Here is a 27,165-nt window from a genome sequence, read left to right as displayed (position 1 = left end):
AGTGTATTTGGGTGCAAAGATCTTTTTTGAAAGTCATGCATAGTTTTTTCATGATATGTATTTTCCATGAACTTTTTGAAGACCCCATAATGGATAGTCTACTGATCTGTGGCTTCTGTTTTTGCTTTCTTAACATGAAATGGCAGAAATTTTAATTTTGTTTTTCCTAAAAGCTTTGCAGCTTTAGCTATTGCTTTTGGTCTGGTGAGCCATCTCAAATGAACTCTCGTGTATATTCTGATGTAGAGGTCAATCTGTTTTCTTCCTCTATGCATATCTGATCGTTCCAGTCCCTTCCTCTCCATATTGAATTGTACTGAATTGGGCAGACATTTGTCAAGTGGCCGTCGGTGTGTAGGTCCATTTCTGAATTTGCTATTTTGTTTCCTGTAGCAGTTCCCTTATTGTGGCAACACCACACTCTCTTAATGACTGACGTTTTCTAGTAAGTTTGATCTTTGCTCAGGAAAAACTTTCAGTATTGATCTTCTTTAAGAATTTCTTGGGCCGGGCGCGGTGGCTCAAGCCTGTAATCCCAGCACTTTGGGAGGCCGAGACGGGCGGATCACGAGGTGAAACCCCGTCTCTACTAAAAAATACAAAAAACTAGCCAGGCGAGGTGGCGGGCGCCTGTAGTCCCAGCTACTCGGGAGGCTGAGGCAGGAGAATGGCGTGAACCCGGGAGGCGGAGCTTGCAGTGAGCTGAGATCCGGCCACTGCACTCCAGCCTGGGTGACAGAGCGAGACTCCGTCTCAAAAAAAAAAAAAAAAAAAAGAATTTCTTGATTTTTTTCAGGTCGTTATATTTGCATATGTTTTAGGAACAGCCTGTCACTTTCTGCAGGCTAGCCCACTGGGATTTCGGTTGGGAGTGTACTCAGTCTGCCGATTAGCTGGGTGAGATTAGACATACGAACAACACGAGCATTCCTGTGAACATGGTGTCCATTTACTGGCATCTTTTTTGTTTCTCTGCAGTGTAAAGATGTTATACATCTTTCATTAAATTTATCCCTAGGTAGCTGATGTTTTGGAGTGCTATTATAAATGTTAGTTTTCTTTAAATTTCCTTTTCCAGCTTCCTGTTGCTAGAATGTAAAACTATGGTTGACTTTCATATCTCATATCCTGCGATTGTGCTAAATTTGCTATTAGTTCTAGGAATTGGTTTGTCTGTTCTTGTGGGTTTTCTGCACACAGAGTCTTATCATCTGCACAAGGCCAGTTCTCCTTCTCTCTGTCCATTCTGTGCGGATGACTCCTTTTCCTGCCCGCCTGGAGATGCCCGCTGTGTCGACTGGAAGCATGGCAGCACCTCGGGGAGGTGTTGGGCATTTTGCTGTGGGCAGGGGCTCAGCTGTTAGTTCTGTAGAGGCCCTTCCAGATGAGGAGGCCCCTCCAGCCCCTGGCTGCTGAGCATGATTTCCAGGAAGGGGTGTGGAAGTCGCCGAGTGCCCTCCGTGCACCTGTGACGAGTGCCCAGTGGGGCCCTCCCTGGAGTAGAGAGGAGTGACTCCCCGTGGCCAGCAGCCTTGCCTTCCTGGGGCACACCCCGCATACGGCTTCTCCCCGGGCCGGGAGAGTGGAAGGGCTGCCTTGCCACCACCTCCCTGCACACTTGCTTTGCCCAGGTCCTGGGGCGTTGCTCCTGCCAGCTCCTGGGTGGTTCATGCTCCTGTGAGGGCACTGAGCAGCCAAGCAGGAGGCCTTTGTGGTGGCTGAGTAGAGGCGTGTGGGGCCACTTATGCGCCCTCAGGGGCCAGGACCCACCAGTCCTCCTCCAAGGCCCGTTTTGGCTGGTGGACATCAGGTGTGTGGCCTAGAGACTATCAGGCTGCAGCTTGGGGAAGCAAGCAAGAAAGGGTGATGGTTCGTGGCCCCACACCATCATTCTGGTGTCAGCCCTGAGAGGGTCCCTGTCACCGCAGGTTCCAGGACCGCCGTCTCCTGAGGATGGAGAAACGGTGGCACCTTGGGGGCCACTAAGGGAGGCCAGCTGATTGCAGCCACGTGTACCTTCCTCTTCTCGTCTCTGTGTTTTGTAGATGACCGCACCTCGAGCAGGAGTGGGGATGCCACGTCTGCCCCCAGCGCCCGGCCCTCTGTCCACCACGGTCATTCCCGGAGCCGCCCCGGCCCTGTCTGTGCCCACACCAGGTACTGCCCTCTCCAGCCTCCCAGCCCCATCCTGTGCGCTGCCTCTGGGTCAGTACGGAGGCCTGCTCCCAGCTCCAGTGTCCTGGGGGCCCTGGGCAGGCCAGGTGGGCCAGCTGGGGGCACAGGGCAGCTGGAGTCCCCCGCAGGTGCCCGTGCTGCCGGTCTTCTTGCGGTCACCTGTGGTCAGCATGCCCGGCCCCCGGCTGCGGATCACGTAGCCTTCTGTCCTGTCCCTTGCCAGATGGTGCCCGCGGAACCGCCCGGAGAAACCAGGTGTGGTTTGGCCTCCAAGTCCCCCCCACCGCCTGCTGTGGGCACAGCGCTCAGCCGCGAGGGGGACAGCGGGCGGGCAGCAAGACTGCTTCCTTTGCGGCTTCAGACCCTGTTCGCTCCTAGGTTGCTGTGGTCCGCGCGCCGTCTCCACACCCACTTCCTATACTGGAGTCGGTGTTAGGACCTCGCCGTCACCCTGCAGAAGCACAGTGCCTTGAATGCCAGCTTTCCTGTCCCCTGATGAAAAGATGCGTTTAAAACAATTATCGGAAAAGGTTTCATTTGCAATTGGCTTGTGCATTGATAATCTTTATTTACTGTTTTAAGTTGCAGAGATGTGAATGGTTTACAGATCTGAGGCTGAAGTTCAATCTTTGGTTTTCTGTTGTAAATGCCTTTTTAAAACATTGAATTCGCTACCTTAAGTATTGAAGAGCTTCCCGTGCTAGGCGAGCCCTGCTTTGTCCTCAGTAGAGTGCCGGTTCCCTGGGCTCATCCAGGGGCTGAGAGACGGCAGGACGCCGGGGCAGGGCACACTGGTGGAGCTGCTTGCTCAGTAGGGAATGTCAGCTGCTGCACTGGGCCATGAGAAATCCGCCAGAAAACGTTAAGTGAGCAAACATGCCCTCGGCGCTAGTGGGCTGCTGTGAGGATAAGGTGTGTGTTGGGCGTAGACACTCTGGCTGCCCGCCCACCCTGTGGAGACAAGCACAGCTCCTTCAGCTGGAGAGGCTGCCCTCTCACCTGCCCACTTCCCTCCCTTCTCCATGATTTCCATGGAGGCCTGTGGCTCTGCTCACCCCTAGCACGCAGACCGCTCTCCTGTCCACCACTAAGTCTGCCCTGCGGAGGGCGGGGTCATTCTTCTCCTGGAGATTTCAGTGGGACTCGTCCCCAGCGGGCACAACACAGCCCTTGGTGGGAGGGGAAGGCCCCAGCCTCCTCCACCTCCTGCTGGAAAGCAGACTGCTTGGGACTGCCCAGCTGTGAATTGTATAGTTTCTGTACTTATTAGAACTGGGTAAATTATTTTGGTTCAAATCTATTATTCCATCAATTCAGTTAGAATTGAATTTTCTAGGTGTTATGCAGAATCTTCTGCCAGGGCACGATGCTGTCGTAAGAGATTTCTGTTCTCTGTACTGGGCCCCCTTGCCCCGTTCCTTGAGTGAAGTGGGGGCTGCCCTCACCTGTCCCCCTTGCCTGTGAATCCCTTCCTCGTACATGGTGGTCAGTGGCACGGAATCCCCAAGAGACTGTATATCTGAAGGAGAAAAATAAACACTTTTGCTCGAAAACAGTGTGAAACAACATCTTTTTCTTACCCTCTGTCCATATAAAATCCAAACTAACCAGCCTCCTAGGGAGCACAGGAGTTGGGAGCCAGTACTGGGCTCAGCTGCATCCACACCTCTGGAGGAGGGCGCTGAGGGGCTGCGGGTGCCACCGGATGCTGGGCAGGGCTGGTCCTGGCAGGGGTCTGAGAGCAGGGCATCTGGCAGGGCTGCCTGGCCCCCAACACTGCCCCCGCCAGCTGTGGCCTGGGCCTTGAGCACAGTCAGCTCTGCCGGTCGGGTTAGCTGTCTGGGCTTCCTACCACCGTGCACCTGGTTACGCTTAGCAGTGCCACAGGCTGTGCCCATGATGGAGGGAGCCAGCCTCCTGGTCAGTGAGACACACCTGCAGCCCCTGTCTCCAGGAGGCTTGGTTTGCATCACTTGCTGCAGCCCCTGTGGCCACCTTCTTTGCTCCAGGTGGGCTGAGCTCAGGGGAGGTGGGAGGTCCTTGGACGAGCTTGGGCTTGTTGAGAGGAGGACTTGGGGCTGGGGTTGCCTGGGGATCATGCAAGGGGCAGTGGCTTTCCTGGTAGGCACAGGGGCCTTAGGGAAAGTGGCCATCCAGGGTGGGGACTCATCCTGGGGGCTCAGCGCATGACGGCAGCCAGCCCCCCCGGCCTCCCACTAAAGACAGCCTCCAGCTGACTGCAGTCCCTCCTGCACATGCTGCATCGCAGGCCTCACCGTGAGCAAGCTGAGGGTCCCAGTGCCTCCTGCCCGGTCCACTGTGGGGGCTGCCTTGGCTGTGGGGCCACCTCCTCAGAGAGCTGCAGCGCCAGCCTTTGAGCTTCTGCCCGGAGGCAGGAGGAACGCTCATCCCAGAGCCTGTTTTGGGTGTTGGGGGGCAGCTGGCTCCCAGATGCTCCAGACAGTACAGGAGCTGAGCGTCTGGCTTTCTGGCAGCCGTTCAGTGTGCTGACCGGTCACACACAGAAGGGTGGCCCAGGTGACAGAGGCTGCCAGGGCTATGCTGAAGACCAGACCATCTACACAGGGTGTGGGTCACGGCAGAGCTGACGCAGCCTTCCTGTCGGCAGCTCCTGGGAGGGCGTCAGGGCCCAGCCCTCGGCGAGTTGCCAGCACCACAGCGGGCCCACAGTGAGCTGCGCGGTTTTGTTTTCCAGATCCCGAGAGTGAGAAGCCTGACTGACCCCGCCTAGACGCCAGGCCCACTTCACGCCGTCTAATGGAGAAGTGACGGACCCTCAGGGCCAGCTGCTCCTCCTGTCCAGTTCACGCTGTTTTGTAACCACTTTCTAAGCATTTTTTATTCACAATTGGAAACACAAATGTAATGCAAGAATAAAAAATATTTTGGGGCAGAAAGGACTTTGGTTTTTCAAACTCTTTCCTCTCTGGTGGCCCTCCGCCAACCAGGTGACTGGGATGTAATGGCAGTGGGGGGACATTCCCAGGACCCTGGCATGCTTAGGGCAGCCCTGTTCTCTGCAGGGCCCTGGAGGTGGCGGCCCCCGGGAGGCTGATCTCCAAGTCCCCCTGATGCCAGCTGGCATGGACTTGGGGTCCTGGGTGCCTCCTGGCCTTTGCTCACGGAGCTCCATGAGGCAGGGCCTTCCCTCTGGTCTTTGGAGGCTTGAAGCCACCCACCACCCCCACACCCACCTCCCAGGCACCCTCCTTCCAGAACTCACCTGCACTGGCAGGGACACCACCAGTGGCCTGGGGTCAGAAGCTTCTGGCTGTGGGTGGCAGGTCCGAGACCACCAGCTCCTCGGAGGGCTGCATTCCCCCCACTCCTGGGAGGGGTCCTAAGTGTGAGAAACGAGGAATGTTGGCATGGCCTCACCAAGAAAAGATGCTGTGGTAAGGTCCCCAAACCCTAGCCTGGCCAGCAGGCACAGGGGCCTTACGCTGGGTCCAGAGGTCTAGGGAGAATTTGGGGCCCCATGCATCACAATGAGAAAGCATTGCATCTTTATTGTCATTAATGTCTAACTGCAACTTAGCATTTCCTCCATTAACAGCACCTGGACTTCATCACCACTAGAAACCACAGATATTGCTGTGCCGTTTCATTTACATCCATGACACAGTGCCCTTCCCTGAGATGTAAAACTGTCCAGCCGGCTGGTAAGAGCGGTGCTGCCTGCCCGTCTCAGACATGAGTCTTCAGGGCATGGCAACGCTGCTTCCCCACAGGAGTGTCGGGGATGCCACCCCGGGGTGTGCGGGTGGCCTCGGAGCCCTGGTTCTCCGTGTGATCAGCAGGGTAGGCCTCCTCCAAGCCTCAGCTGGGAGCAGGGAAGGCACAGTGCTAGGACCATGGCTTCCCTTGGTCTTAGTTTGTGTTCTCTTCTGTTGGTGGCTCATGTGACTGGTTTTCTGTGGACCATAGTAATGCGGTTTGCCTTTTCTTTTTTTCTTTTCTTTTTTTTTTTTAATGAGACAGAGTCTTGCTGTGTTGCCCAGGCTGGAGTGCAGTGATGCAAACTCGGCTCACTGCAACCTCCGCCTCCCAGGTTCAAGGGATTCTTCTGCCTCAGCTGCCTGAGTAGTTGGGATTACAGGTGTGTGTCATCAGACCCGGCTAATTTTTGTATTTTTAGTAGAGATGGAGTTTCAGCATGTTGGCTAGGCTGGTCTCAAACTCCTGACCTCGTGATCCGCCCGCCTCAGCCTCCCAAAGTGCTAGGATTACAGGCATGAGCCACCGTGCCCGGCTGCAGTTTGCCTTTCCAAACTGCACATTTATTTTAATCATTCTCTGTAAGTGAATAATAGTGTAAACGTCAGTGGTAAAACTTGGTGGTAGTGTGGTAGTAAATAGTAGTAAAATGGTCAATGAAACGGTAATGGTCAAGCCAGCACCCTCTGGGGAGATTCTGCACAGTGCACTTCCAGGACCCTGGGGCCCCGAATCCCAGCTTCATCTGCTGCTCAGAACCGCCTAGCAGCCCTCCAGGGGTCCCAAGGCTCAGCCTCAGAATCCAAGGCTCTTGGTGTTCAGCCTCACCCACTAGACATGTCCCTGCTTCGGGCTTCACTGCTGCCGCATAGCGTGCGAGCCCGGCCTGGATTCATTCTTGACCCTCCCAGTCCCCAAACCCCCTTCCATCCAGTCTCCCCGCTGCAGCCTGCAGCCTGCTCTCCCGTCCTTTGGGTTCTATCGCACAGTCTGGGTGGATGGCTCACCAGAGCCCCAGAGACCTCAGCCCCTCGTGTAGAGTTCTCATGGGTGTTAGAGTTCTCATGTTATTTGTTATGCTTGACTTCCTGAAAGCAGGGACTTAAAATTGTTTTTTGATAGCCCCGCACCTTCCAGAACAGTCACCGAGTGAAGCTGGCGCACAGTGAATTGTGCTGATGAAGGCAGACTCTACTTTGGGCAGGTGAAGCTTCCAGTGGGAGCTTATTGGCTCTGATCACAGCATTTCCGGGATAGAAAGGACCCTGCCAGGCCCCACCTAGGACAGCAAAGGCAGCACCACGGGGGCCAGTCCAAGCTCCTCCTGCAGAGGCAAGGCAGCCAAGCCACAGCTCTGCTCTCCAGTGTCATTTTGTTCTTAGCTGACCCCAGCATCCAACCAGACTTCCAGTGTCCAGGGTGATATCTGTGCCTCATCTCCAGGCTGAACAGCTTCAGTTCTCTGAAAAGTGCTTATTACTAAAGGGCTGGTAAGGCTAGGCACAGTGACCCATGGCTGTAATCCCAGCGCTTTGGGAGGCTGAGGCAGGAGGATCGCTTGAGGCCAAGAGGTCAAGGCTGCATGCAGTGAGCCGTGATCACATCACTGCACTCCAGCCTGGGTGACAGAGTGAGACCCTGTCTCTAAAACAAACTAAAAAAAAAAAAAACGAAAAACAAAAAATAAGCCACCCAGAATCCTGTCTTCATTCATTAGAGAATGCAGTTAAGCCTGGGCCAGGACGCCCGCCTTCCAGGTGGTTAAGGGAGTTCAGCAGTGGTGACCACTCTGTACACATCGTGGTTGTGGTCCCTGAACTTGGCTTTATTAGACTTGCCCTTGAGAGGGGGCAGAAGGCCCGCATACCACAGGCATCACTGTGCTGGTGGTGCTCATGCAGTCCTGCAGAGGTGCAGAGAAGAGTCCCTCACCCTGAGAGGACACTGGGGGTCGAAGGCTGCCTGAGGCCAGGCTGAATGGGGAGGCAATGCTGTTCCATGCAACTCTGTGAAGAATCATTCATTTCTCACTAAGGTGGACAGCAGGGACCAGGGTCCTGGGCTGCAGGGGTCGAAGCCACAGCCACCTGGTTCTGCCTCCCAGTGAGGCTGTGTGGGCTGGGGCAGGAGGGCTTTGGAACCACAGCAGTTCCTAAGAGTTGATCCTTTTGAGCCCAAGCCCTCCAAATTTGATCACCAGCTCAAGGTTCTGTGAGCTTCCAGACCTGTAAATCCAACTGCCTCTTCCCTTTTCCATGCAGATCCTCAAAGTCATCTTGAAGACACTCCATGTTGTAAGACGATGTTGCTCCCAAGCTTTGTGGGGTCTTCCCAGATGTCCCAGTTTCCCAGGCTGGCATGACCAGTCACCCGGTTCATTCTCAGTCTAGGACTCAGACTCATCCTTGTCCTCTCATTTCCCAAATGTGGGCTGTGAACAGCCGAGTAGATGTTTTAGCTGAAATGTCCCCGAACCCTCTTCCATCCAGTCTCCCCACTGCACCTGCATGATCTCTTCAGAGTCAAACAATGGATGCTCCGGTCCAGCCTCCTCGCCCGGCTCTGCCCTCTCCAGGTCTTTCCTACCTGCTGCTCCCCTCATTCTGAGCCCCACCACTAGGCGGGGTCCCTTGAGCCCCAAGGGGCCCGGCTCCGTCCTCCTAGGGCCTCACAAATGCCTACTAGGGCCCCCATCCGTGCTCCAGCTTCACTTCCCCAGGCAGCCTCCCAGCTCAAGGCTGGGTCAGCCTGCTGCCCCTGTGCTCCCTTCTGAACGTGGTCTTCCCTATGGACCTCCTGCCTCACTTCTCAGAGTGTGACGATGCACGGCAGAGGCCACAGGGGATCCCATGTGTGTCCCCCTCCGTCCCCCTCCAGCCTCCCCTTGGCTGCCGGCCACCTAGGCACAGAAGTCCTGTCTGTTTCACTTCCTGTTTCCTCCTGCTCCTACGAGGGAGGTGTTCAGCCCGATTCTGTTGAATGAGTGAGTGGAGGCTGGGGAGAGGGAAGAGGGCGTGTGGATGGAGGAGGGGTGGGCAGGGAACGTGAGAGCCGCCGGATCCTGGGCAGGGTGAGGAACGAAGGTGAGGATGCAGCCCCTGGGAAAGCTCAGGTGGAGCTGGAGGAGCCTGCGGCTGCGTGGAGGGTACCAAGAGTCAGAAGCCACACTGGACAGCCCCGGTCCCCACAGGCTTACCTGTTCAGGCAGCACAGTGGGCTTAGGGACTGTTGATAGGCATGGGTTTCCCTTTTCAACCTGCTTTGAAATAAGAGCCAAGGACAGCACACCCTGTCAGGGAAACAGACAATGCTGGAAGTGGGTGACTTTGAGGAAGGTTCATACATAAGGAACTGTTTCCAAAAGTGTGGGTGTCTGGCAGGCAGTGTTGGTAGACCGAATAATGTTCCCTCAAGGGGCCCACATCTGAATGCCTGGTCCTGTGCATGTCCCCTTCACATGGCACCAGCACCCTCACTGATGGGACTTGGGACAGGATCCTCAGGTTGGGGAGAGGCCATGATAAGCCAGGCAGCATTATCCCAGGGTCCCTCCAGGCAGGAGGGAGGGGTCAGGGAAGGAAGAGTGACAGGAGCAGCAGGACCGGGAGAGCAGATGCTGAGTGGAGACTGGGAAGGGAGGACAGGGCAGCAGCCCAGGGCCTTGGGCAGCCTGGGAAGCCCAAGAAGGCAGGAGGAGCCCCCAGTAGGAGCCTGCCCTGCCCAGACCTTGACTTTCGCCCAGCAAGACTGATTCTCAGTTTTATCTTCCAGGACAGGAGGATAATAAGTTTGTGTTGCTTGAGGCTGCCAGGTTGGGGTGAGACCTGAGAGCAGCAAGAAACACACGCATGCAGGAACCTGGGGCCGTCCCCTTCTAGCCATGACTGGCTCCAGGCCTGGGGCCACCACAGGAGGGTCACGTTGGAGGAGCCCCAAGGAACAGAGCTGTGAGAGTCACCCCAGAAGAGGAGCACAGCCTGCAGCCCACGACAGAGCCAGCTGAGGCGGCCTCGCAGGAAGGAGCCGGGAGGCTCAGCGCCTGGCCCCAGCCTGCCCCTGCCCCTGGTCTCCTTCTGGGGTTCCCCGGGGGCTGGACCCCAAGGAAGCTGGCAGGACAGGAGTCCGTGTGAGCTGTACCCCGCAGCTCAGCCACAGACAACAGATGGCGAAGACAGAGCCTGGGAGTGGAAGGACAGGCTGGTCACACCGCAGACCACAGGGTCAAGAGCCGTGAGAGGCCAGGGGCCTGCGGGCTGCACCTGGGGAACGAGTTCCCCCTTCCCGAGTCTCCAGCAATGCCCTTGGAGAGGCTCCCCAGTTTTGCTCTGCTTCCGAATCCTGAGCGGAGCCTGCAAAAAACACAGATGTCCAGGCCACACCCAGCAGCATCTGAGTAAGACACGGAGGTGGGGAGGGAAGGGCCGGTGGAGGAGGCTGAAGGTGAATGCTCACTGCTGCACCTGCTTCCTCCCCACTGTCTTCCTAGCAGCTCTTTCCTGGGAGAACAACTTGCTGTCCTCACAGCATATCTGGAGACTCAGTATCTGACTTCACCATGACCATGCCCTTGACTCTGAATGGAACACATGGGTCGCGTGTCTGGAATCCATGTGTGCCCAGCATCCCATGAGCTTGGCACTAGAATGGGCTTCCGGAGAGAGAATGGCAACTGCAGGCTCTTTTGGTTCCTCCGTAAATTGGAGGGACTTGAACTTTGCCCAGGCCGGCTTGACATTCTGTTTATTCCACACAGCACAGTTCAGGAAGAGACTGAACTCGGCTAAGCCATCCTTTTGTGACCTTGTATTTGACGATTCTAACTGGAGGCTGTTAAGAGTGCGAAGCGGGAGCGCCTAACAACACGGCAGACACAGGCACCATGCGGGGAAACGCCCAGGGGCCCTTCATGACCCAGAGCCGGGGAGCCGGGCACAGGCAGAGGCTGCTGCACATCACCACACTCAGGCCACGTGCCGGCCTCAGGCTTGACAAGCTCAGGCCTTTGGTTAAAGCCTTTCTAGCACATCAATATACTTTCCATTCACAGCCTGTTCTGAAGTGAAGGGCATTCCACATGGACAACATTCACAGCAATTCTAGAGACAGGTCTTATCCTCCCTATGTCACTCCCAGTCATTGGTCCCACCTCTAAGAGGAAGACAAGTCTCTTAATACTCAACAGACAGCTTCCAAAGTTTGTCTCTCTCCTCTAAGCATCACTGGGTCTTCTTGTTCACAAGGATGCAGAACAATGTTCCAAGTACTATTAGGTTTCTGAACTTTAAGATTGTTAATTTTCAAGAAACAAATAACTATAACCACATAACTATGTATAACCAATAACTACACCTTTGATAATATTTCAACATACTCCAAAAGGAAACTTTGAGTCCATTTTACATTCAGCAAGTTAATATTAAACTATGTGGCACATCAAAAGCTTTAAATTAATAATGTGTGTTTTAAGTGTTACAAACCACGTCAAGTGTACATCTAATATACAAACCAACAACTTAAAACACTACAGTTGAGTAGGCTATGAGTTCCTTGTAGTTAAATAAATTATTACAAAGAGTATTATTATGAAAGGTATGTGCTATGCCAAGCAATAACAAGATGTAGATGTGGTCACGAGCTAGCTACAGTAAAATGAAAAGGAAAAACTGAGACCTCTTTTGTGTCATGATTTACCATAATTCTGAAGCGAAGTGTTTATGGCTGCTATGAAAATTAAAATTGATAGGGAGAAACAAAGCACCCTGAAATTTGAATGAAAATTAAAAAGAAAAAAGTATGTAAGCTGTCATACAGTATTTATGTTTTCCTAGGATGCTAGATGTTACTAAAAACTAAATCTCAAAAATATTTAAATAGTCTGAAAAATAAAGATCTATATAGACTACATTTTGGAAAACTTCAGAACATTATCAAGAATTTAGTAAAGGGTTCTTTTTATCATAACACTGATTCAACTATCTGGTCAAATCACTCATTAGTCTTCTAGGTAGTCTTTAAGAAAAGAAGTATGGGGCGCGGTGGCTCAAGCCTGTAATCCTAGCACTTTGGGAGGCCGAGACGGGCGGATCACGAGGTCAGGAGATCGAGACCATCCTGGCTAACACGGTGAAACCCCGTCTCTAGTAAAAATAAAAAAAACTAGCCGGGCGAGGTGGCGGACGCCTGTAGTCCCAGCTACTCGCGACGCTGAGGCAGGAGAATGGCGTGAACCCGCGAGGCAGAGCTTGCAGTGAGCTGAGATTTGGCCACTGCACTCCAGCCTGGGCAACAGAGCGAGACTCCGCCTCAGAAAAAAAAAAAAAAGAAAAGAAAAGAAGTATGATGGAATGTTCAATCTTCTTAAATCTACACAAGCATATTAAATTACATTAGAGTTTTTTTTTGTTGTTTTTTGGTTTTTTTTAAAAATAGAGATGGGGTTTCCCTCTGTTGCCCAGGCTGGAGTGTAGTGGTGAGATGACAGCTTGCTGAAACTTCGACCTCCCTGGCTCAAGCCATCCTCCCGCCTCAGCCTCCTGAGTAGCTGACTACAGGCTCACACCATGCTGGGCTCATTTTACTTTTTTTTTTTTTTTGAGACAGAGTCTTCCTCTGTCACCCAGGCTGGAGTGCAGTGGCACGATCTCAGCTTACTGCAACCTCCTCCTCCCAGATTCAAGCAATTCTTCCTGCCTCAGCCTCCTGAGTAGCTGAGATTACAGGTGCCTGCCATCACATTCTGCTAATTTTTGTATTTTTGGTAGAGACAGGGTTTCACCATGTTGGCCAGACTGGTCTTGAACTCCTGACATCAGGTGATCCATCCACCTTGGCCTCCCAAAGTGCTGGGATTACAGGCGTGAGCCACCATGCCTGGCCTACTTTACTTTTTGTAGACACAAGGCCTCGCTATGTTGCCCACGCTGGTCTCAAACTCTTGGCCTCAAGCAAACTGCCTACCTTGGCCTTCAAATATGTTGGGACAGATGTGAGCCACCACACCTAGCCTAGAAATGTCTTACTTGCAGAAAGGTTCTAAAATGGCTAATCAAAGATTTTGGCATACTTAAATTAGTCCAAAAGACAAAACCTATTCTTTTAAATCAGTGGATTGATGGGAGTAAGCATCACCAACCAAACAAGGAAACAACACAGATGGTGAAGCTCAGGTGACTTTTTCTTCACCTGCCCTTGTTAGATCAGCTGCTAGACGCTGATGACAAACCCCATCATTTTACAAACTTTATGATGGTCAACTACAAGCTACAAGTAAATATTCCTGGGGCTGGGTGCAGGGGCTCGCGCCTGTATTCCCACCACTTTGGGAGGCTGAGGTGGGTGGATCACTTGAGGTCAGGAGTTCGAAACTAGCCTGACCAACATGATGAAACCCCGTCTCTACAAAAAATACAGGAAAAAGTAGCTGGGTGTGGTGGCAGACGCCTGCAATCCCAGCTACTTGGGAGGCTGAGGCAGGAGAACTGCTTGAACCCGGGAAACAGGTTGCAGTGAGCCAAGATCGCACCACTGTACTTGAGCCTGGGTGACAGAGCGAGACTCAGTCTGGAAAAAAAAAAAAATTCCCCAAATTGCCTCTATTTTACCTTCACTGTTTAATTTGAGCACAGGATAGTGAAATGCCAGTCCTCTTAATCATCTATTTTGCTAATATAATGTATAAGATACATTCTACAATAAAACTTTACAGCTGCTAATATAAATAGCAGTATTCGGTTTATTCCAATTCTGAAATTAGTTCACCAAGGAAAAAAAAGAATCAGGTACAATGTAAAGAATAACTGAAAACCCAGAAATACCATATTCCCAGACATGATGTAACCACTAATCATGATTTCATATTTTATGCTATTACTTGAATAAATTTTGCTATTAGAATTTTGGAATTAAAAAAGCTTTTGATATTCATCAGAATATCAGTTAGTTGTTTGCTAACTACTTTTTCTTAAAGGTCAGTGAATTGTAAAAAGCATATTTCACAGAAAAGATAAGATGCCTTGTGTTGCACTTTAAAAATCAAATTTTGGAGTTGGAATTATACTCTTTAACTACTTTCTATGCTAGGTAATGTCACAAACTACTTTAAAAGAGTTACACATAACATATAAACATTCATGAAACACAGATTATATGTATAACACCCATGGGTGTAGAAAAATACCATTCACTCCCATTATCATATGCAATAAAAGAAATGTTTACTAACCCATTTACCAGGGCACATTTGCATTCTCTTCGCTATTGGCTCAGCCTCTTTTTAATGAATGTCCACAATTACTAAGTGATACCGTGGCAAACTCTAGTCTTCCGAGATGGCTAAGAGACAGCTAATCAGCATCACATTTTATTAATAATTCCAAAGACCATAAAAAATGTACGCTGTAGGAAATACAACTTCCAGCAAAAGCCACTTTTTCTGATGCTGCCAACCTGTGAATCAGCTGTTCTTGGAGGCACAGCTATTTAGACACGACACCCTTCCTTCAGATGATGTAATCTTAAGGAATTTAGCAATTATGTGATTTATTAACCTAAGACAGTATTTACTGACAGGACCAGACAAACTGAAAAGGCCTTCTCACCCACTCCTGGAGTCTTCCAGATTCCAGACACGCAGTGTAAGAAAACAGGTGTTGAAAGCTCTGCTGCCACTTCAAAGAGAATAATCACAACAATAAATGCAAAGGATAATGTACTAGAAACTGCGGAAATCTTAACCTCAGGTATGAAAATGTTCAGATAAAAATACTGCATGCTAATCACACAGCAACAAAAAGAAGCACTGCAGAAATGGTTGTGAAGCTTTATAAGAGCAAAAACAAATGAAGAGGGAAAACACAACCACCATTAAGAAATAAGGACAAAGAAGGCATTGAGGGAAAGAAGCACAGAAAAAAAAAGATTATCCCTGAAAGAAAATCTGTTGACTAAAAAAAAATCTGCTCTAAATACTTAATTTAAAAATTTCTATTCTAACACACTGTCCATTTGGGAGGCCTACACAAACATTTCCTTAAAAAATTAGCATGACTTCAACTATATTTTTAAAAAGCCTTGACACTTGGAAAAGACTATGATAATAATTAGAGTAACTTGTCTCACTATTTACTTAGAAATATTCTATTTAAAAGTTGACCAACAATAGGAACTTGCAATTGCACAACAGAGAAAGTAAATGAACAACATTCAGTGGCCAATGGCACGTTTCCACATCTACTAGAACATTCTGTGACTTACACCATCTACCCTGAACCATTCACCACGTCTCCATTCACGCAGTGGTTCAAATAGAGTTCCTGTGTTCATTCCACAATAAACCTCAGTAATTTACACATCACAGTAGCTGTAACCATTTGTTAACAGAAAGAGAATATATCTTCATATGTAAGATGGATTTCTTGTAGGTACAAATAGCTAGGTCTTGATTCCATCAGACAGCCTCTTTCTTTTAATTTGCATATCTACACCACTGATGTTTAATTATTGATATATGTGGATTAAGAGCTACTTACTGTATTTGTTACTGTTTTCCATTCTTTCTCCATGTCTTCCATTCTTTTTCTTCTTTCTCTTGTTTCAGTTGAGCACTTTATATGATTTTGTTTTTTCTCTTTTCAGGGGGGGCACAGGGTCTAAAGTCCAATCATTAAGTGAGTCTTACAATGAGTCTCTGGGCTGTGATCTTCACATGTGATTCTCAGTCCCTGACCCTGCTTAGCTGGGACAGGATGGCTATGGGGAGCTAGATTTGGGTGTTTCCTTTCCCTCAGATTAATTAGGTTCTCATGAAACCCAGCGGGTTAGGCTCTGGTTAGGTAGTTTCTCCTGAGAGAAAGCCTTGTTAAGAACAGAGTGTTCTGGCTGGACATGGTGGTGGACACCTGTAATCCCAGCTACTCGGGAGGCTGAGGCAGGAGAATCGCTTGAACCTGGGAGGCGGAGGTTTCAGTGAGCCAAGATCGCGCCACTGCACTCCAGCCTGGGTGACACAGCAAGACTCCATCTCAAAACAAAAAAAGAAAAAAAAAGAGTGTTCTGTCACATTTTTAAATAATTCTCTTTTCCCTTCCCTTGCCACAGGTACAAGGGATTTTTCTCCAATATTTACCATGAGAATTTGGTAGAGATCTAGCAGGTAAAATCACAAACGCATGTGGACCCCCACATCACCAGGCCCTCTGGAGTCTTTAACTCTCAGGTTTGTCCATGTTGAGCCTCCAACAATCTATCAATGACAGTTTAGGTTTCCTTGCACCCACACTGGTTCCTACAGAGGTTTCTACTCGTGTGCTTCTGCTCCACTACATACAATGCATTCAACATGCTAGAACCCTTGCAGGACACCATGAACATTGTCCCTATTTGGCAGCTGTGGACACATAAATCCAAGTCACACCTGTGCACCTGCCAGAAGCAAAGGATGCCCGTGATCAAGGGTTTGACCCCAAGTTGAATGCTAGTTTCTGACCCCGAAGCCTTCAGGAACAAGCACCCTCGTCTCCTCTGCCTTCGTTCATCTCAGGTCTAACATGTCTGTCTCTTCTTTATTATAATAAAAGTAGAAACAGATTCAAGGAAATTAAGTCACTGCTAAGTCACATAGCTTGAATCCAATCTTTTGATTATAGGGTGTACCCTGCATTCTTCATGGCATTCCATACCACAAGGATCGGAAAACACAAGCCTCTGAGCAGGTCAAATTCCAGTGGCAGAAACAAGATGCATCTCCAGAAAACAGTAAAGATACCATACCAGGGATAAAGACGATAAGCACTGCAAGAGGTCAGAGGGAGGCCAGATGCCCAGAACTCCAAAAAGCTGATCAGAACCTTCACAGACAGGTAGGAAGTGCATACCCAGAAAAGACAGGACATGCTCAGACAGTCCTACTCACTCCAAGTTCAGCTCATCCTAACAAAGATGACGATATGGTTCGGCTGTGTCCCCACCCAAATCTCATCTTGAATTGTAGCTCCCATAATTCCCATGGGTCATGTAGGTATCTAGTGGAAAGTCATTGAATGTCTTCCCTGTGCTATTCTCATGATAATGAATAAATCTTCCAAGATCTGATGGTTTATAAAGGGGAGTTCCCCTGCACATGCTCTCTTGCCTGCCATGCAAGACATGACTTTGCTCCTCCTTTGCCATCCACCATGATCGTGAGGCCTCTCCAGCCATGTGGAACTCTGAGTCAATTAAACCTCTTTCCTTTGTAAGTTACCCAGTCTTGGGTATCTCTTTATTAGCAGCATGAGAACAGACTAATATAGACAACTTGCCAAATTAGATGAGCAACTCACATTCTTCTCATTCCCTCCCCGCCGGAGGAACAAGCACCTCAACTGAGATGTGCTCTAGTCACCACCTACGTCCCCAAGTCAGCACCCTGACCTGGTTTCCACATCTCCATCACTAGCACTGAACTCTTGTTGGGGTCATAAAGCTTACTGCTTTTTGTCTTACTTCTTACCTATGTTTCAGAGTTCAGAAAGAACATTTCTCAATAAGAGGAAAACTGTATGTACAGACACTTTGATCTTGCTACCTGAGTCACATTTTACAACAAAATGCACATGTCTTAGAATTCTAGTGCATAAGGGCTTCTAAGACCATCTAGCAGTTGTTCTCAAACTTCAGTGTGCTAAAGACTGACTGAGGTGCTTATTTAAAATACAGATTTTGGGGCCCCAACCCAGAGATTCTGATTCAAAAGGGTAATCAATATATTATCTTGTTAGAGGTTAATTTAAAACTTTGAATATTCAATTGCAACTCTTCATTTTAGAGTTTTAGCATTGCACACATAGCAATAAACATTTATTAATTTTACACTTCTCTGCACATACAACAAATAAACATTTAATTTTATACTTCTTTGCCATAAACAGGGTGTGCATGCCTGGATGGCAGAGAGCCCTTCAGTAACCTCTGGCCTGGGTCAACAGACATTCGTTCCCATTTTACAGATGGACAGAGGACAGAGAGGAAAGATCACCTGCTTCAGGTGACACTCCAGGTAAGAACTGGCATGGAAACGGACAACTACATCTGTTAGATTTCTTACATCAGAAATAGATGTAACATCAACCAGCCCTGGTTATCTGCTCTGTAGAGTTCACACTAAGGAAAAGGAGACACTGACTTAAAGGAAAGACATTTTCTTTCTCTTTCTTTTCTTTTTTTTTAATATAAGACAATTTAAAGGGAGGGGAGGAATACAAATTTAAAATTTCCTTGATCAGAATTTTTTTTTCAGAGATGGAGTTTTGCTGTGTCATCCAGGCTAGAGTGCAGTGGCGTGATCTGGGCTCACTGCAGCCTCTGACTCCCAGGTTCAAGTGATTCTCCTGCCTCAGCCTCCACAGTAGCTGGGATTACAGGCGAATTCCACCACGCCTGGCTAGTTTTTATGATTTAGTAGAGATGGGGTTTCACCATGTTGGCCAAGCTGCTCTTAAACTCCTGAACTCAAGTAATCTACCTGCCACTGACTCCCAAAGTGCTGGGATTACAGGTGTGAGGCACCGCACCCAGTCTCGTCGATCAGAAACCAACTATATATTTGCGAACTCATTTACTCAAGGACACACAGTGTTATCATTATTATTATTATTTTTTTTTTTTTTGAGATGGAGTCTCACTCTGTCACCCAGGCCAGAGTGCACTGGTGACAGCTCACTTCAACCTCCACCTCCTGGGTTCAAAGTGATTCTCCTGACGCAGCCTCCTGAGTAGCTGGGACTACAGGCACATGCTACCATACCCAGCGAATTTTTGTATTTTTAGTAGAGACGGGGTTTCGCCATGTTGGCCACGCTGGTCTTGAACTCCTAACCTCAGGTGATCCACCCACCTTGGCCCCCAAAAGTGCTGGGATTACAGGCATGTGCCACCACGACCAGTCCACACAGTGTTTAAAATACTCCTCTAAGGAAACAATTCCAGCCCGGGTCTAGGCAGCTTTCTAGGGTTTTGCTTGGGCAAACAGTGTTATTTCAAAAGTGTCCTCTGACCTGCTGAGTTTAGGAGAAGGAGAGGAAATTCAGAGCTCCCTTGATCCAGGAGAAGGAGATCAGTGTTTCGGGGGTTGGCAGGCAGTTGCTGTGGTGCGTGTGAGTGGCACCACACCAGACAAATGCCCCCATGTTTGGAGCATCACACAAACCAGTTCTTGTCAAATTCCTCCCCAGAAAGGTTCCTGTGGCTCCAGGCCATGGGGCTGGGATGGTGCAGGTTTTAAATCATGGAAAACTTCAAAGAACATACCTACTCTTCCTCTCTCCTCTCTGTCCAAGGAGCCCCCGTCTGAGTACAGACTGACCATCACCCACCTGCAACCAACTACATCTTTGAGCACAACACCCGCTGGGCTGGCAGGCCAGAAGGCAGCTTCCCCAGGTCACTACCCGCCAGGAAGCACCCCGCGACCCGTGTACCACTCACTTTGTCGCCCCTCCGCTGCCCTCGTCGTTGTCGGAAGATGACGATGTAGAAGAGCCAGGGAAGTAGGCGGAATCCACGTGGTTGGGGCTGCCGCTCTGGGCCGGTTGATGGGCGACGACCGCTCATACAGCGGCGTGTGCTTCCCTTCGTGAGGAATGTTGCTGTAGCTGTTCTGCTCCGTCAGATTCTTCCCGCTCGTGTCCAACGTGAGAGGTGCTGGCTCAGAGAGGCTGTACGGGTATGGACCCTGGCCGGGGCGCCCCCTGGGCTGGGCACCTGTGGGGCCTGAAGCGAAGGGCACGGGTCACGTGCACGTGGCCAGCAGGACCCGACTCAGGTCCAGGCCGACGTTTCCCGGCTCATTTTTATTTCAACAAACACTGGCATCTATTTCACACATCAATTCAAGAGCTTAGGAACTTATTTTGGCATTCATTGAAATTCAATGCACACACCGTGTCTGAGACCAGCCACCCGACCCAGCGCAGGGAAGGCCTTACCACGGGCTTTGCTTGCAGAGAGGTCTGCGGAATGTTGAGCATCTGAGGAGGAACATGCGGCGGCACCATCCCAGGCATTCCAAACGGACCGGGTCTGGCTGCTTCACCAACACAGAAAGAAAAGAATCACACAGCGGTGAACAGAAGGCGTTTCCCAGGGCATCCTGGCGGCCAGCCCATGGCGCCAGGGATCTCACCCTCACCTGGCTCAGACTTCGACACCACCATGGGTCCCACTTCTCAGAAATCATTACAAATTGCCATTTCACCGTAAGGACAACTTAATTTTATGATGCTCGATTTGATGGACTGGGACTGGGATTCTAACTTTCCAGATCTCTCGGTGAACTTGCCGTAGTGGTTCTGCTCTCGTGCACTTCCTGAGGGCCTCGGCTGTCCCTCTGCCTGCAACTTGGTGGGGATTCTCTGTAACTCAGTCTCCCTGCTCAGGGCTGCTCCTAGCCTGAGGTCTCCATAAAACCAGAAGCCCTGGCAGGCATGAAAGGAACAAAGTCGGACCGAACAGTTTCCTTTACCTTTGTCAAGCAAGAGGACTTTTCTGTTTAAAGTATATTGCGGCTGGGCGCGGTGGCTCACGCCTGTAATCCCAGCACTTTGGGAGGCTGAGGTAGACGGATCATGAGTTCAGGGGATCAGGACCATCCTTGCTAACACAGTGAAACCTCGTCTCTACCAAAAATACAAAAAATTAGCTGGGCGTGGTGGCGGGCACCTGTAGTCCCAGCTACCTGGGAGGCTGAGGCAGGAGAATGGCATGAACCTGGGAGGCAGAGCTTGCAGTGAGCCGAGATGGCACCACTGCACTCCAGCCTGGGCAACAGAGCGAGACTCCATCTCGAAAGAAAAGAAAATTGCAACTACCATTAGGTTCTCAGCTAACTAGTGAGTTTTTTAAATATAAAAGGAATTGTTTTTCATTGTTCAGCAATTAGGTGACACACTTTAACACGTATTACAAGATGACTAATTTGGGATTCTGTGTTCTCTTAAAACCTAATTTCGTAAACCTGTCCCAATGTGTGCTGGCACGTGCTAGTCATCATTCCCACGCCACCTTGCAGAAGTGAAGAAACCTGTTTGGGAACAGAAAGCCACGCGGAGGAACCGAAGCAGGACAAGGAGCCGGGCCAGCCTGAAGCTGGGAAGGAAAGCAGGGCCTAGAAGCCTCCACACTCAACATTGCATCTGGCCTTGAGGGGTCTAAGGACAGGAAGGGAGCTCAGGGGCCACATCGGCCAACACAAGTGAATGAGTGAGTAGATGGTGCCCATAAAGGGCTGTTGCAGAGACGGCACAAGACCCGCAGTAACAAGGACCCACTGGGGCCCAAATGTCAACAGCACTTCCAAACACCACCATCAGGAAACACGAGGACATGGGACATGGATCCCTAGGAGCTGCACTCCCTCTTGGAACACTTAGGGGCTGAGCGCCTGTGATGTGTCAAGCTGAAGACTGGACTGGGGGATGCCAGGAGCCCTGAGGCGGTGTCAGTAAGACATATACTACTGAAGACACAGAGAAAATAGAAAACCTGTGTGAGACACAACAGATCCGCCAGGGGCTCGCACGGTTGCACCATCTTTTCCTTGGGTTTTTTTTTTTTTTTTTTTTGAGACAGAGTCTCGCTCTGTCACCCAGGCTGGAGTGCAGTGGCCGGATCTCAGCTCACTGCAAGCTCCGCCTCCCGGGTTCACGCCATTCTCCTGCCTCAGCCTCCCGAGTAGCTGGGACTACAGGCGTCCGCCACCTCGCCCGGCTAATTTTTTTGTATTTTTTAGTAGAGACGGGGTTTCACCGGGTTAGCCAGGATGGTCTCGATCTCCTGACCTCGTGATCCGCCCGTCTCGGCCTCCCAAAGTGCTGGGATTACAGGCTTGAGCCACCGCGCCCGGCCTCCTTGGGTTTGTTTTAACCGTGGGAGAACACCAAGCCTAACGCTTCCTGACTCCAGTTTTCCTCTTTACTCAGTAGATATGCTTCTACAACCTCTTCATCTGAACACCAGGTGATATGATTAGGCTTCAGGTCCCCACTCAAATCTCATCTTGAATTATAATCTTTATAGTACCCATAATCCCTGTGTGTCAGGGAGACAGCAGGTGGAGGTAACTGGATCATGGGGGTGGTTTTCCGATGCTGTTCTTGTGACGGTGAGTGAGTTCTCACAAGATCTGATGGTTTTGTAAGGGGCTCCTGCCCCTTTGCTCGGCACTTCTTTGTACCCCCTTGTGAAGAAAGTACCTTGCTTCTCCTTTGCTTTTGCCAGGATTGTAAGTTTCCTGAGGCCTCCCCAGCCATGCTGAACTGTGAGTCAACTAAACCTCTTTCCTTTATAAATTATACAGTCCCAGGAAAGTTTCTTTATACTAGTATGAAAATGGACTAATACAGTAGTACTGAAGAGAGTGGGGTGCAGCTATGATACCCCAAAATGTGGAAGCAACTTTGGAACTAGGTGACAGGCACAGGTTGGAACAGTTTGGAGGTCTCAGAAGAAGACAGGAAGATGTGGGGAGCTTTGGAACTTCCTAGAGCCTTGTTGAAAGCTTTTGACCAAAATGTTGATAGTGATATGGACAATGAAGTCCAGGATGAGGTGGTCTCAGATGGAGATGAAGAACTTTTTACAGCTCAGTTACCTACTTCCTCAAAAGAATCACTTACGCCTATATGCAGCTGTGTGGCTTTTGCTCTGAATTAAAATAAGATACAATTCCTAAAGGAATGGTGTTAAACTGGAACCTCTTCTTAGAACTATAGTCGGCCTTACCCCAGTCCCCATTCCTAGCCCCACCTAACAAATGCTCATCCATTACTTGGCATATTATTCTGAAACGTTATGTTAAACAAAACAAAAAAAGACTACAAAGTAAGTCTTAAAAAAAAAAAAAAACTGGCCGGGCGCGGTGGCTCAAGCCTGTAATCCCAGCACTTTGGGAGGCCGAGGCGGGCGGATCATGAGGTCAGGAGATCGAGACCATCCTGGCTAACACGGTGAAACCCCGTCTCTACTAAAAAATACAAAAAACTAGCCGGGCGAAGTGGCGGGCGCCTGTAGTCCCAGCTACTCGGGAGGCTGAGGCAGGAGAATGGCGTGAACCCGGGAGGCGGAGCTTGCAGTGAGCTGAGATCTGGCCAGTGCACTCCAGCTTGGGTGACAGAGCGAGACTCCGGCTCAAAAAAAAAAAAACTATACGGGCAAAAAAAAAAAAATTATACAGGCAGACACTGTATAATTTTCAAGTGTTACCAAAAAAAATATAGCTTTGAAAATGTTGAGTCCAAGATTAAATAAGTCAATATAATTCCTACCACCTTTAGTTTTCATCGCTTGCAAACATAGACAAGGCAAAACTTTCCAACCATTTTAAGCATGTGCAAACGGACATGTTTACTAAATCTCAATAGTCTACAGAAGATAAAAAGGCATAGAAAGGAAACTGTCATGTGACCTGTTCCCGTTACACTACAGATCCAGTGTCCAGAGAGGCAGGGTGGGGCCTGGAGCACAGTGGGAGGGCGCGGCGGCTGGCCATCCTGTAGGGAGAGGAGGACCAGCAGAGCCGGAGCCGAGCCTGGACTGAGACCAGGTGCAAGGTCGGTGCCCAGGCAGGCAAAGGATGGAGGAGCAACTCCCAAGAGCTAAGAGCCCGGGGGCAGCTGATGCTGGTCCAGAGCCTGCGGTGCTGGCCAGACCCCATGGGAAGAGCCAGGTGCCGGAGCCCAGAAGACAAGGTCTGGTGACAGGAGGAGGCAAAACCTGAGGGATGATGAGCTTGAAGAAGGCTAAGTGCAAGGCCCATGAGAAGTAAGATTATGAACTCAGTGAACAGGCACGTTCTGTGTGGCACGTGAAAGAATTCGGAACAGCGGGAAAAATTAAACCACGGAAGCAAATTTCAAGTCAACAGAAACAAGAACTTTCTAAGAACGAGAGCAGTTCAACAATGAAAAGGGTTGCTTTACTGACTGCTCGTACAAGAACATTCTACAGCAGGGAGCTGGGCTGAACTTTACTATAAGCATCACTCTCCAAATCTTTTCCATCCCTGAATGTGGATAGTGAGAGGGTAGACATCATTCAAATCCACCTGGTGCCCGAGTCTCAAGTAGCAAGTTTTACCTAAATGTATTCAGTTCCTGGGTTCAATTATTCAGTTTGAACAGAATATGTGTACTGAATGAGCAAAGTTCAAGAAGGCAGGATAGAAACATTACACCTCATTAAAGCTGGTTACAATCCTGACACCGGGAGGCTGAGGCAGTTCAGACCAGCCCAGACAACACATCAAGACCCTGTCTCTACACACTCACAAAAGCAACACAAAAAACAAACAAAAATCCCAAATCCCATTTAGGCACCGAAATGTGTTTTGTAAGTCTATGATGAAACAAGATAAATTTGTTTCTGACCATTTGTGGATTTTGGAAAAGCCCAACCTAAAAGGAAACTCGACCAGGTCTCTATTTTGAAGTCACTGGTAAACTGAACTGACATTCCTCATTTGTTACCAAACATTGAAACGTCATTAACAAACCCAACGTTAATAAACCTAAATGCATCCGCTTTGGGAAGACACATGCTGCAGTCTTTTAAATCACACAATGGCTCAAAGGAGGGTGTAGGTTCTTCCAAAACATTCGATTTTTAAGTTCAAAATAAAAATGACCTTCCAAAACGGCCACAAGATCAGGCAACCTGTGTCACTTCCTACTTCACTCTAACTACCACGAACTCACTGAAAATGGAGCGAAAGGTCGCAGAGCAGACATTGAAAGCAAAGTCCCCAGCACCAGCAGGAGAATCCAGTTTTCTACTTGGGAATTCTGGACCAGAAGTGCAAGATGAGTGGCCTTTCTACTCAAAGGGAGTAATGCCCTGACTTCCCTCTGGTACCCTTTATTCTGTCAGCCTCCAGGGCTTAACATCAATGTCATCTGCATTAGCTTTCAAGATAAAAACTGGCCGGGCGTGGTATCATGCTTGTAATCCCAGCACATTGGGAGGCTGAGACGGGTGGATCACTTGAGATCAGCAGTTTGAGACCAGTCTGGCCAACATGCTGAAACCCTGTATCTACTAAATATACAAAAATTAGCCAGGCGTACACGCCTGTAATCCCAGCTACTCAGGAGGCTGAGGCAGAAGAATCACTTGAACCCAGGAAGCGGAAGCTGCAGTGAGCCAAGATCGCACCACTGCACTACAGCCTGGATGACAGAGTGTGACTCTGTCTCAAACAACAACAACGACAACAACAAAACGGATAAAGATGAACAAGGACACATCTCAAAAAGAGCAAGTGCCGACTGGCATGTACAATACAGCCTTTAATTAAAAAGCAAAGCAATGCTATTATTAATTATCCCATAGGTATGAGGTGAGAAAATCTAAAAACATGTTCAAGGGGGCTGTGCATGACTTAGGCCTGATGTATCTCTTTTTAAATAAAAGAATGATCTCAAGCACAGGTTGCCATTTGTGTAACCTAAGTAGGTACGCCACCACTCATTCTACTGTTCCTTCTATTTTTTGTTACGTTAACAGGTTAACAACCACAAAAAAAACTTTAGTAAAAACCTAGGAAAGGACGAGTGTAGTAAGCAAAGTTATAGGACACAGTGAGGATTTAACACATTTTTAAGGAATGTCAACATTTTAAAGTTATTAGTAAAATACGGCAAAAGTGTAATATTGAATACCTGGTGAAAATAAAATTCTTTTTTAATGTTAATTTTTATTTTAAGTTCTGGGGTACATGTGCAGGATGTGCAGGTTTGTTACAAAGGTAAACATGTGCCATGGTGTTTTGCTGCACCTGTCAACCCATCACCTAGGTATTAAGCCCAGCACGCATTAGCTATTTTTCCTGATGCTCTCCCTCCCCACACCTCAACCCCCAACAGGCCGCAGTGTGTCTTGTTCCCCTCCCTGTGTCCATATGTTCTCATTGTTCAGCTCGCACTTACAGGTTAGAGCATGCGGTATTTGCTTTTCTGTTTCTGTGTTAGTTTGCTGAGGATAATGGCTTCCAGCTCTTTCCATGTCCCTGCAAAGGCCATGATCTCATTCTTTTTTTTTTTTTTTTTTTTTTTTGAGACAGGGTCTTGCTCTGTCGCTCAGGCTGGAGTGCACCAGAGCAATCTCAGCTCACTGCAGCCTCCGCCTCCCAGGTTCAAGTGATTCTCGTGCCTCAGGCTCCCGAGTAGCTGGGAATACAGGTGTGCGCCACCATGCCAGGCTAATTTTTGTATAATGTTTTTAGTAGAGACGGGGTTTTGCCATGTTGGCCAGGCAAGTCTTAAACTCCTGGCGTCAAGTGATCCTCCCACCTTGGCCTCCCAAAGTGATGGGATTACAGGCGTGAGCCACCATGCCTGACCTGATCTCATTCCTTTTTATGGCTGCATTAATATTCCATGGTGTATATGTACCACATTTTCTTTATCCAGTCTATCATTGATGGGCATTTGGGTTCAAAAGTCATAATAATAGCAAAAAACATATTATTGATGCTGACAGCAGGGATATGGCTAAATATGGCACCTCCACACTGTGGAGTATCATATCATCTCTGGAGAAAATAAAGAAGTCGTCACCAGCTTCTATAATAGGCCCCACTTATGGGTCACAGCCCCCAGGCTTGGTCAGTCCCCAACCCCCAAGGCCGTCCCTGCCCCCTGCTGAGCCTACTCCTCTGCAGGAGGCCTCGCGGGGGCTCCGCTCCTGCCCTGACCACAATAGGACAGAACGTGCACCGGATGGGTCAAGCCATCCAGCTGTCAGCCAGTCCTGGCCTGGGGCAGTGTGGGCCGCCATGTGGTCGCTCACGTTTTCACTCTTTCGTCCCTAGAGGACCTGCCTCTATCCTTTGGCCCTTGTGCTAGAGCACTCAGCTGTCTCAGGCTGTATGACTGCAGAAAATCACGTTTCAAGAGAATAAATCTGTAAGATTTTATGGTGAATGAATTTTTCAACCTCTTTGGATTACCGCAAGGTCCACGCTGATCCCAGAGGCATTTACTCACCCACGTAGTGTGGTGACTGCAGTGACGGAGGCTTGCTGGTCCCAGAATAATGTCCGCTTGCTCTGTTACATCCCACAACTGATTCTCAGGGCTTGGGGGCTGGAAAATGTTCGGCAGGAGGCAGCGGCCGCGGCGGCGCTGGGCTGTAGAGAAGGCGGCGGCGTAAGGGTCCCGCGGCGCTGGAGACTGGGGGGTGGGGGCGGAGCAGCCAAGGCAGGCTCGTGCTGGGCCCAGCGCG

At 49.5% G+C, this 27,165-nt stretch overlaps 2 protein-coding genes across 18 annotated transcripts in view; one reads left to right on the top strand and one right to left on the bottom strand.

The window, feature by feature from the left end:
• WNK2 (WNK lysine deficient protein kinase 2) overlaps positions 1-5,093 on the top strand; it is a 141,928-nt gene extending 136,835 nt beyond the window's left edge. For 8 of the 17 annotated variants that reach the window (XR_004443333.1, XR_004443332.1, XR_004443330.1 and 5 more), the window contains 2 exons: positions 2,046-2,430; positions 2,554-2,669. Coding sequence is in view for 9 of the 17 variants with exons in the window: in XM_033236722.1 (XP_033092613.1) it covers positions 2,046-2,430; positions 2,554-2,611 (443 nt within the window). In the remaining 8 variants the exon portion in view is untranslated. Of the gene's footprint in view, positions 1-2,045; positions 3,731-4,891 lie in introns of those variants that run through there. The other 9 variants (XM_033236724.1, XM_033236717.1, XM_033236725.1 and 6 more) reach the window with 6 other exon arrangements.
• Positions 2,712-26,989, bottom strand: CUNH9orf129 (chromosome unknown C9orf129 homolog; the record flags this gene model as incomplete). Its single annotated transcript, XM_033238794.1, has 5 exons — positions 2,712-3,694; positions 5,420-5,536; positions 19,375-19,659; positions 19,875-19,972; positions 26,928-26,989. Coding segments are annotated over 4 exons (528 nt in total), but the record flags the coding sequence as incomplete, so codon positions are not given.
• Positions 26,990-27,165: the final 176 nt, after the last annotated feature.

The sequence above is a fragment of the Trachypithecus francoisi genome, unplaced genomic scaffold (genome assembly GCF_009764315.1).
Source record: "Trachypithecus francoisi isolate TF-2019V2 unplaced genomic scaffold, Tfra_2.0 Lachesis_group16, whole genome shotgun sequence".
In the NCBI taxonomy this organism is placed as follows: Eukaryota; Metazoa; Chordata; class Mammalia; order Primates; family Cercopithecidae; genus Trachypithecus; species Trachypithecus francoisi.
Note: the sequence above shows the minus strand (reverse complement) of the source record. Positions and strands in the feature narration are given on the sequence as shown.